We start from the raw sequence: 10839 nt of genomic DNA, 5'->3' as shown, positions 1-10839 counted from the left end.
CAAGAAGCTCCAAGGTCAACTCAATTCTCGCCATCGGCTTCCTGACTTTATTTCTCGAAAACATCTCGTGAGTGCCGCACGCTTCCCAACCGAATGAGAGTCACCTTGCCTGGGATTATAATAGCCTCTTCAACCCCGTGGTCGGAGACATTCCAATTGGGCCGCGAAGTAAGCCTATATTTTATTATGTTTCGTATACATCATTTTTAAACTCATTCCGCACTGTGGTGTGATAAGATCCTGAAAATCAGTACATCAGTAAAAGGTTCCTTTTTTCAGTAGGATATGGTCTGAAAGTTACAATGTTAGTATGCCTCCCTCAGCATGAATCAGACTATGGAAGAATTGATACCTAAAATCAGTATGTATTGATCTTGATTTCAGCTCAATTCTCACTTAAACACACGCACTGATTTTCAGCATTATAACCTTGTACAGTGATCCCAGGCACTTTTGTAGCAAACTCTGAATGGGGCACCGATATTGTCACGTTTTGCAGGTGAGCAAACAATGGCATATATAAGCTATGTACTGGCACAAACCAAAACGTTACAGCCATGCTTGTTCAGATATTGGCTTGGGTCAAGTGCGCATCACTCGTGTCCAAGCGGGAAAATCGCATAAACCTCCTTTTCTACACGAATACATCCTTGTATTTACACAGTATCCAATAATCAGTGATTCGTGGTTCGTATTGATTGCCTAGGAAAAATCAAGTTGACTTCGGCAGGAGGGGTCTTGTCTTGGTTTACCGGAGGGAGAGCAACCGACAATACGACTATTCAGCAAGCTGAAATGTACCATATCAAGGACGATCAATGTGGGATTGATGCCTCCAAAGCTCCATGGCCCGAGAGGGACGGTAGATGGGGTTCCGAGCCTATTGCAACGTTGGTTTCGAACACAAGTGAAGAAATTTCAGCCATGTCCAATGTAAGCCCGCCCGCACCCACGAGAACAACGCCTCGTCTGAACGACATCGCACGACTACTAGAAGCGTTTCTCCCAGAAATGCCAAAATAGTAAGTTTCAATAGCCCATGTATTTGTCCCTCTATCTAAAAATCTCGCAAGCCATTTAGTGACCACAAATTGCTATTTCATGACTCGTTCATCATTATTGCTACCTCAGCGCTGCTTCCCGAGATCATTTGTTTGTTACATGGGATCCACTTCAGACCAACTCATCGATGCGTCTCATCTCGCAGAGCCTATTTGGGTAGGTCTCATCAGATGGTATCTTCCATTTGCAATCATGATTTGCCTACTTTATTTCCCTCTTCCGGTCGTCAGTCATGTGCTCTTGGAGGGAGTGTACCTTGAGGTGCCACATTGCTGGGTATCGAAAGAATCACAGTAATATGTGAGCTTGCTTCGGGCACTTGGTCCCGCAATTCACGGAATGGATGCTCTATTACCCCTTGGGGTTCTTCATGCATAGATGACGGCTCTGGAAGTCAGAATGAACGAGCTTGTCATAAGGCTATCCACTCAGTATCATGCTCTTGGGCGGTCTCACCCTGTATAGACTCTAATTTTACAGCTATGAGTAAGCTTGAACTAGTTTACAAAGGTGGCTCCAAATGACGCGCATATACTAGGGAGCCTTTCGGCGTAGCGCCCAGAAAGGCATGGTGGGTCTTTGCTACTCGGTTCGGTATTGGCTGCATCTCGTCATTCGGTATGTATCGCTTTCTGTCGCGTACCTGAGTACTTGAGTTGATCATCAAATAATTCTTTAGGCATATTTCTGATCTCATTTGGAAAGGAAACCGCTCTTTTTATTTTCTTCATAATCAGTGTCGTGTGCGCGCTGGTATACAACTTTACCTATTCTGACACTAGCGGCCATATTGCTTTGGACTTGGAAGACTTGGAGGCATGGTCGACTGAAACAGCGTCACCCGAAGCCCGCTTTCCCGGGTAGCTACCGCCGCAACTGTAGGGTCTGTATTAGTTTCCGAGTAAAATTGTAGATATCTTTAATAGAAGCTGTACCTAATTTTGAATCCAGTTGTACGATCATATAGGGCCATCCGTATTCTTTCCAGCATGATTAATTGTAGCAGAAAATCAACCTGGCGTAGTAGTATCGCATTTTATACGCACTTTCAAAGACCTCATCACTCCAATCTCGAGTTAAACATCTAGAAACAACTATCGCGTTTGAATTCGTATGCTATGATGATAGACAACATAAAAGAAAAGACAAAAAGTAAAAAGCAAAAACAAAAAACACAAAAAAAACAAAAAGATCCACACCTCCGGTCCCGTATACTAGAGCTTAGGCTCCCACCACCTCCAAACCAATAGCCGCGCACGTTCTCGCGAGATTACAACCACACAAGGCATCTCCCCTTCCTCCAACTGCTGACTAATCACATGCTCGAGAGGAAAGGTCTCGCCAATGACCACATCTTCGCTCAGAGTTTGAACGGCCGCCGCTTCCGTCCCGTTACGGCACGGGAAGAGCGCGGCAACAATTCCCTTTGGGCTACCCGTGAATCCAAATCTCTCATCTTGGGTCCCCAGGGGGATAAATGCCCATGTGTAGGGATGTATGTCATGAAAGTCATAGGTGGGTTCCTATCACGTTTTAGGTTAGTTTAGCCTCTTCGAATGACACATCACTTGTAGCCGATTGATTTGTTGTAATCACTCACGCTGTCGTCCCACGGCAGTTCTATAAGCTGGAGACGCGCCATTGAAGCAAGCTGGGCACGAGTAAGCCTCTCAGTCATGTACAAGTCCGAAGAGAGCCCGTGTGCAATCGTCTTCGCAAGTATCACGGCATCCATAGTCAAGTTCATATCCGGCTTGGGATCTGTGAAACCAGCAAAGCGAACGATACGGAGGATAAGTTCGAGAGGCAGTGGCGGCCGCCTCGGTGAATTGCATGGTTTCTGAAGGCCTCGGGAGAGTGTATAGCACACGAATAAATCGTTGAGCTGTTGGTTGTACACAGTCTTATCACCAAGAGTATAGAAATAGAATTCAGCTAAACAGACGTCGTTGTCGTTCATGACACAACCAGTACGCCACGCTTACTAAGACCGGGATATTACAGGTGATTGGGTGCATAACAATGACAAACTGATCGACCAGAGTGTTGCGCAATCAATCTTTGAATGAACGGGAGCATTTAATTTGGATAATAAAACTATGAAGTGCACAAGGATATAGCGTTCGGGAAAGGATACAATGAAAATACAGACAAATATGTTTACCGGTCGAACGGGGCAGAAATGTCCCAGGTCCACGGTGGAAATCTTGATAACGTGCCATTGAAAGAAGCCTACAACCAGGTATGACTATTTCATGCCGGGGGGCGTGGGCCGTTGGGATCTTTGTCGTCCCGCGGCTCTTGATTGTCAAATCCATGCGAGCTATATCCGGGTAGCTTCTGAGCATCATAAGGGGGGGCGTAATCGGAACGAGCAAATGGATCAGGCTGGCCGTAAGAGTAGGGATTGTACTGTTGCTGGGCGTAAGGGTTGTATGGCTGTGGGTGATGAGGTAATGCACCCATGCCGTACCGCTCTGAGGGGGCACGAGGATAGCGCGAGACTACAGATGTTGGGTCGAGAAGCTGACGCCAGTAGGCGAAATTTACCGATACAAACATGGCGCCAAGCACTAAAAGTATTAAATAATTAGTATTCTGAACTTAAACGATTTCCGAGCTCCGAGATAGGACTTACGAGCGGAAACAATGAACCAGGCAAAGTCACTGAAAGTGCCACGGCTCCAGGCATCGCTACACCATTCCCGAGCCTGTTTCTCACTAAGGGTGGAGGTCGTGACGGGATCCCAAAAGCCGTGCTAATTATTTTAGTCAGTATACTGACTCGTACGACCAGGCGACGTCGGCTTACCCTTGAGACTACAATGTCTCCAGTATTTTCTCGCGTGCATTCGTCAATCAGGGAGCGCTGGAAAGATAAGAGTCAGATCCAATTGATTCCGCGCGCGTGGAACTGCCTTACTTTCAGGGTAAAATGAATAATGATTCTGATGACTTCGGCGGCCAGGACAACGGCCACGCCGGCAACGGATGCCCATGAGTAAAGACCAACAAGTTTTGTGTGCTGACGCAACATAGCAAAGAATCCAAACGTCTAAAAAACAGGCATTTTGAGTATAATTCCACGTATGCAACACTTTCAACCCACCTCTATCAGGCATGCCACGCTGTACAAGACGCCCAATGTGATATCAAATGCAACTATTCTCGAAAAGCCTGCTCAAACGGTCAGCCAATTGTTTGTCAGAATGGGTAAAATAAACATACTGGCTCGGTCCCCTGCTACAGACTGGAAAGATCGGATAGCCCTATTGAACAAGTTGGGTTAGCGCCCTGTGTATATTGGTTCTGTAGATCGCGTGTCAATGACTTGCCACAGCAGTGTCCAGATCCAGGCAAGAACAGAGCATGTGAGCGCAACAGGTCGCAGGTTGTAACGATACACCCGTTGCATAAAGTTATATCGGGGAGGTGGTCCAGCTGGTGGGGCGCGGGTATCCATGATGTCGAGGGGGTGAGTGGTTTGCTATCCGTTCTCTGGGGGTTAAACAGGTAATGACACTTATTCGTTCAAGAATAATACAAAGGGTACCAGAGATCAACTGTGGTCGTAAGATGTTGAGGTGTGACCTGAGCCCGTGGTCGGCCTTACTTTGTAGGCGCCTAACACAGCTTTTGTGATTGCTTATGTCACTCAGGCTAAAATTGGAGCTTTCGGCATTATTCTACTGTGTTGCACAGGTTCCAGTCACACTAAATTTATTCAACCCGAGTACGAATACATATACATTGTGCATTTATCCATATTACAGGCAATTTGTTATACAGATTAACTCTCATTTGGTTTAAGCATTTCAACCCGGATGATGATATTATCCCAAACAATGGAGTCCAAAGAACCCCGCCGTTCCCCTCGAGCGTCCATCGGGATATTTTCAAATGGAGATCCTTGCTGGAGATACCCGATGTCAACCCATTGGCTAGCTACCAACAAAACAAATGCCCCATACTCCTTTATAGATCTTGGATTGGTGAAATCTACTTGGAACGGTTGAGACCCCGTAGATCCGTAACCTATGACTAACGTTTTACTGGCAGGAAGGGGTGGTTTAACGGTTCGACCCGCAGGCTCGTAAAGGCATGTTACGCTGTAGTCCTCAAAGTCGTAGTAAAGTATGTAAGGGTAGAGGTTTTCTGTCGAGTTATTGACAAGCTCCAGCCCGTATATCTTGTCGGGGTCTGGGTGGATAATGGTAACTGTGCCGTTCGAAACGCTCTCGCCAAACAAATCATTTCCAACAGACTCGTAGATTATGCTCCCCCAGTTGTTGTTCTTCTCCTTCAGCTCTCGTAGAGTTACGCCGAGTTTCTCGCGAAGAGGAGCGTCGCTGTTTTTCACCTTCAAGTGGTAGTGGAAGTAAACAATTGCACAGAGCATCTCTACCAGTCGCTTCTCATCGTAGTGGCGTCTCAGTGTGTGGGGGTTTCCCAAATTCCCCGGAGTCAGGTGTCCCCCTCGAACGTGGATATCTTCACCAAACATCACTATCTCCATATCCTGATGCCCGGGAGATTTTGAGTCGGCCCAGAAAATGGGAAGCGGCTGCAGGTTGGTGATAATACGTTGCCAAAACTCGTCTGCTCTAACCCCTTCGTCTACCCAGATCCGCACTCCGTTAGAGTGGTCATTGTATTTGATTATGGTGGCGTATGCGCCTCCCGGGATGTCTTGTGGGTTGTTGGGCTCTATGCTGGATAGTTCCGACATGGTTGGTCCGACACTTCTCGCGACCAGCATCGCGAGGGGAGGAGCCTTGGAGTCCATCCTATCGGTGAACACTCCGAACTCTGTCCCGGGTACGACCCCCTGTGCGCTTCCAACTCTAGCACGATAGACTGCTTTGTCGGACGTAGGCATAAGACTTATTTTGCCCTTTGAAATAGAGAACTGGACGCTAAAGAGTAAACGATCTTGGTTCCGACCTTCGCACTGGAACGTCTGTCGTCCAAGTGGCTGGGAGAGCTTGGGACGGAACTCGCGGTGGGTCGATAACATGTTACGAAATAGGGTCGTGTAGCTGGTATATCCAAGGTCGGCTTTGCGAAGTTCATGGAGGAGGGTACTTGTGAAAACCCCTTTGGATGGTGGATTGCCCAGTTCATGAGTTTCAGGATCTACATTCGGGATCTCTTGGGCTAGTTCCTCCTCTTGACAGGCTGCCAGTAGGATATGGGTATCAAGGCTGGGTGCTAGCAGAGTTCCGGCGGGCTGCTTCGAGGCAAGGTTGTGCTCTATCTCTGTTGGATAATCAACTCCCAAAGATCGCCTTAGCTTTGCATCCAGATTATTGGGTATATCAGGAGAATATCGATCATGGGAGTTGCGGGATCGAACCTCGATACTTCGAGTACCACTACCAGAGTTGCAAGAATCTAGGATGACCGTCTAATTATTGGTCAGTTCATATATATAGTGACATCTAGCTTTTTGCCTACAATGTTATTCCCCTTGGCCTGACTTAGGCTGTAAAGCAGAAACGCGAGCGTCAAGTCGGGGATACCGTAGACGTACTGTCCGTTTGCGTCCATAGTACCAGCATCGTGGGGCAGGATCATCTCTACCATATTGTCCGCTGCTTGCCAACCACTAGGAGCTGGCATGCGATCGCCATGTCCTATATTAAAGATAGTGATTTTAGCACGAATGTTATCAGAGTATGGTATGCTCTTACCAGCATAATATATGACTATCGGAGTATGGTACCTGATAGCCGGATTACGAATCAAGTGCGTCACAAAGCCCTGTAGGATACCTTCCCGAGTTGCCTTCTCATCATAGAGGCACAGAAAATTCTCCTCTGGGACATTGAGGTCTTCAGTGAAATACTTGAGGACAGAATTAGCGTCACCGACACATCCCATTAGATCTGGGTGTATTTGGGGGCGCTTGTATATGTTGATACCGATGATGAGCCCATAGACTCCTACCTTCGGAGATGGTGGCTGCTGACGGTCTGAGACCATGTTTTCAAGAGGCAGGCACAGTAAGGGAGGGATACTTCTTTGAACGCTAATCCACCCAGTTTTATACCGGTGATGGTGGGGTTAGGGTTATACCTTTGAGGGATATTGTCGATGCACCAATCAAGGGGGAATCAGTTCTTGTCAGGCGATGGGCGCTCGTGTACTAGAGTGGGTCTTACGTCCACTGCCTCTCGTGTTATGATTGTACAATGCTGTGGTACGTGGGAATTCCTCAAATAGGATTTATTGATGATGTGAAACGAGCTACCAGCGCCGCTCGGAGATTTCATTATAATTTATACTCTTCTTTTTGATACTGATCTCTGAAACTTGGCCCGGAGTAAGCGGATCCAAGCCCAACGTAAAATATTATATGTTATAGGTATATGCGCGTCATGATCACAAAAACTGTAGGGTATTATACAAAAACTATGTACTCGATTGCTGGCCACATTATTCCTAATGTCTCGAGCCCGGAGGACGGCTGAAAACAGCAATTGGATATAACACCGAACCATACGAGGGCGAGGTCGGCTGGTAATAAGGTGTTCCTGGGCGAGGGGTACCGCGCTGGTTAGGATCGACGCCTTTTTGCTTGATAGCCCCCACTTCGGATGGACTAGTCGAATAGAAGATCTTGAAGAAACCAGGATCGGTGGTCAAGCCAGGAGCGACCGTGAAAGTCAACGGGGGTGCGCCATTGTTTCCATAACCGATCGTAAGCTCCCCTTCTTTGGGTACTGAGGGCATGTCTGTTGGAGGAAGATAAATGGGTGTTATCGAAAAATCGTCTGTTCACGTTTTTAGTATTGAAATGACACGATAGTACCGCCCATTACTTACTCGGATCGAAATAGAATATATAGATGTAGTATGAATAGCTCGTACGATTCTTGAGATACAGCCCGAAATGAGCGTTTGAATGATAGATGCGAGTCTCTTCATTAGGGGAGAAATTGATAGATCGCCTTGAATCGGGGACGAGTATGCTACGATAGTGTATATCGTTCGGAACCGAGTCGATCAATTCAAAAGCTTGCAATTCGAATGGCGTGTCATTACGAGGGACAACAACCTGGCGCTCGAGATGGTAATAAAACATCACAGCCTTGGCGAGCGCATCGGATAGACGAGAAGCACGCTGGTCACGCAGTGCAATCGAGCGGCTCCGACCGTCTGTGGGTTCTATCTTGATCCCACCCGTCGATGCGGACGGTGAAACGCGCAGTTTTGAAGCCTGCCCGGGTCGAACGAGAGCAATAAAACGGTCGACTGGGTAGTTTGCATTCAGCCGTTTTCCTAGATCGCTCTGGAAATCGGGGGACGTCCATATCTGATAAAGATGAGGCGATAGTTCTATGTAAAGTGGAGGAGGTAGTATGCACAGGACGGCATAGGCGTCAGGGCTGAGCCGTGGATTTTGGCCGCTACCCACGATTGTGGTGCTGCCACGGGCTTCGTCAATGGCCGATACGCGGAAACGACCTTTGGTGCGGGGCTGGCCTTGAGAATAGTCGTACACCTCGAATTCAGAGTCTGGGCGCACCCCTGCAAGTGAGCTAACGGGAATGATATAATGATCGGGCCTTCCCGTAGCTGTGATAGGGGCGATAGCGTGGTCGCGATGAGGGAGTGCTGGGGTAGCAAAGACACGCCGCTCTAGATTGTACCCTTCTAACTGAGGCGTTTGGTTGAATTTGTCTCGCCCGAATTGCCGCTGGAGGCCTTGAATATCATCGTTCATGAAGCTCTTGAGACGAAAAAAGAACCCTGTATAGGTTACGTCCCATATCATTCCAGTTTCTTGACAGTCATGGAACGCATCTATCAGGGCGGAGGTAAAGACACCTGTAGGAGCCTGCCCGCTTTTAGAGTATTCGAAGGATTCCTCGTATTCACGACAGGAAGCGATGAGGGTGTGAGACTTGATTCCTTGGTAGCGGAGCGAGCCCGGGCTAGACGTAGCTATAGACCGGGACTTGGGACCTACATCTGCACTGCCATTCTCCCGAAGGAAGCTGGCCCAGATATCACCATCTTCGTTCTTGAATTCTTCCCCATCGATATTCAAGAGGCCATCTGGCAATTTTCCACGACTTTCGTTGTCACTATCGCGAGATCCGCTTCCAGAGTGACAGCAATCGAGTAGAAGCATCTGTTTAAGGAAAGGGTCAGTTAGCTGCACTGCCTGGATGGATGTAATTATTCAAGACTAACAATCTGATCGCCTTTCTCCTTTGCGATCTCGCCAAGGAGTGCAGATATTGTTATGTCGGGAATAGGCAGCACCTGATTTCCGCTAGATAGAGTATCGAATGGAATGATACATTCGGCGTTGATAGTTCCAAGGCCGGGGATGGGGAACCTCTGTTGCACACCATGACCTGGAAGACAAAACATCAGTGCAGAGCACGCCGAGAACGTTCGTCACCGACTTACCAGCAAAATAGATAATGATAGGTGCGTCCTTCAAGATGTTGGGGTTCGTCGCGATATTACGCAGGTGGTGAATGATTGCATTGCGAGTTGCATGCGCACCAATGAGTAGTTGAATAGCATACTCTGGAATACCAATCTGAACCAATGTGTCGCGCAGTCGGTATGCATCGGATTCGGGAGCAAAGAGATTATGCCCATTAATAGCAATGATAAGCACGTATGCGGGAATCCTTTGGGGAGCGGTAGACATTTCGAACTCGTTTAGACTGCAAGTAGGGCAACTAGGAGTTGAGACTGGTGGGTATTTATACCTGGCATGCGTCAATAAATATAAAATAACTTGGCGGTTCGCATCACATAGCCGCGAGAGCGTTGCGTGTAAACGTGTCTGCTGCTACTAAAACAGGATGATTGTTCACAACGCATAGCGTATGTTCTGCCAAATCGAGGTTGTCGCGGTGTGGTCCAAGGGGGATCTGCCGATGATTGCACAGCAACACCAGTATAGGAGAAGACCTGGAATCTTTGTGAAGGGTCAAGATCAAGCTGGGGGAAACCAAGAACAGCTCCGGCGCTAAAGCCACTTTGTGGGGCTTGGTAGCACCATCCCGTCGGAACAGCGCCGGACGCAAATCAATTTACCTCCGAGCCGACACACAACCTCAAAACCGTATTCGGTGTGTCAAACGTATGATTCGGTGATACGGAGCATATATTTACTATATTTTTGTCTAGAAATGGCCCAACGCGTCACCATCCGCAAGCGCACTCCCTACAACACCAAGTCCAACCGCAGGAGAGTCGTCAAGACCCCTGGTGGAAAGCTTGTGTACCAGCACTTGAAGAAGCTTGCGACCTCACCCAAGTGTGGTGACTGTGGGACTGCCCTTCCCGGTGTAAGTAACTAGATATTGGCACTGTATTTCATGAGCTTATTATTGAACTGTCGGATCCATAGGTCCCAGCTCTCCGTCCTCGCGAATACGCAACGATTTCAAAACGCCAAAAGACTGTGCGACGGGCGTATGGTGGAAGCAGGTGTGGTGACTGCGTCAAGCAACGGTGCGTTATTCAGCAAGTGTGGCTCTAATATAATGCTAAATTTGAATCATAAATAGCATCCTCCGTGCGTTCTTGATTGAGGAGGCCAAGATCGTCAAGAAGGTGATCAAGTCTCAGGAAAAGGGAGCTCCTCGCAAGTAATTGCGTTTGTTACTTCCTTGGTTTTTGTGCTATGTCATGCCCTGCCCTCGTTCATATGTAGTCGAATTTCCACATCCAAAAACCCACCGGTTGTATGACACTATATGCTCCAACGACATTACTACTGAGGTCGGCCAACAAATGGGGCTG

General features: G+C 47.8%; 5 protein-coding genes across 5 annotated transcripts; 1 reads left to right on the top strand and 4 right to left on the bottom strand.

Annotated features, from left to right (window-relative positions):
• Positions 1-2276: 2276 nt before the first annotated feature.
• Positions 2277-3022, bottom strand: RhiXN_11172 (Zinc cluster transcriptional activator; the record flags this gene model as incomplete). Its single annotated transcript, XM_043330987.1, has 2 exons — positions 2277-2585; positions 2663-3022. The coding sequence occupies 2 exons, from the start codon at positions 3020-3022 to the stop codon at positions 2277-2279; spliced, it is 669 nt and encodes a 222-aa protein (XP_043186332.1).
• A 293-nt stretch (positions 3023-3315) lies between these two features.
• On the bottom strand, positions 3316-4525 carry RhiXN_11171 (uncharacterized protein; the record flags this gene model as incomplete). Its single annotated transcript, XM_043330986.1, has 7 exons — positions 3316-3635; positions 3701-3821; positions 3875-3931; positions 3986-4117; positions 4172-4239; positions 4291-4331; positions 4401-4525. 7 exons carry the CDS (start codon positions 4523-4525, stop codon positions 3316-3318), a joined length of 864 nt encoding a protein of 287 aa, XP_043186331.1.
• A 327-nt stretch (positions 4526-4852) lies between these two features.
• On the bottom strand, positions 4853-7047 carry RhiXN_11170 (ICE-like protease (caspase) p20 domain protein; the record flags this gene model as incomplete). Its single annotated transcript, XM_043330985.1, has 4 exons — positions 4853-6469; positions 6520-6547; positions 6596-6698; positions 6756-7047. 4 exons carry the CDS (start codon positions 7045-7047, stop codon positions 4853-4855), a joined length of 2040 nt encoding a protein of 679 aa, XP_043186330.1.
• Positions 7048-7506: 459 nt separating this feature from the next.
• On the bottom strand, positions 7507-9736 carry RhiXN_11169 (ICE-like protease (caspase) p20 domain protein; the record flags this gene model as incomplete). Its single annotated transcript, XM_043330984.1, has 4 exons — positions 7507-7838; positions 7891-9202; positions 9265-9431; positions 9487-9736. The coding sequence occupies 4 exons, from the start codon at positions 9734-9736 to the stop codon at positions 7507-7509; spliced, it is 2061 nt and encodes a 686-aa protein (XP_043186329.1).
• Positions 9737-9917: 181 nt separating this feature from the next.
• Positions 9918-10689, top strand: RhiXN_11168 (ribosomal protein L34e; the record flags this gene model as incomplete). Its single annotated transcript, XM_043330983.1, has 5 exons — positions 9918-10013; positions 10088-10163; positions 10222-10382; positions 10445-10548; positions 10605-10689. 5 exons carry the CDS (start codon positions 9918-9920, stop codon positions 10687-10689), a joined length of 522 nt encoding a protein of 173 aa, XP_043186328.1.
• Positions 10690-10839: the final 150 nt, after the last annotated feature.

Source organism: Rhizoctonia solani, chromosome 14 (genome assembly GCF_016906535.1).
Source record: "Rhizoctonia solani chromosome 14, complete sequence".
Classification (NCBI taxonomy): domain Eukaryota; kingdom Fungi; phylum Basidiomycota; class Agaricomycetes; order Cantharellales; family Ceratobasidiaceae; genus Rhizoctonia; species Rhizoctonia solani.
This window is presented reverse-complemented; position numbering and strand designations above follow the sequence as displayed.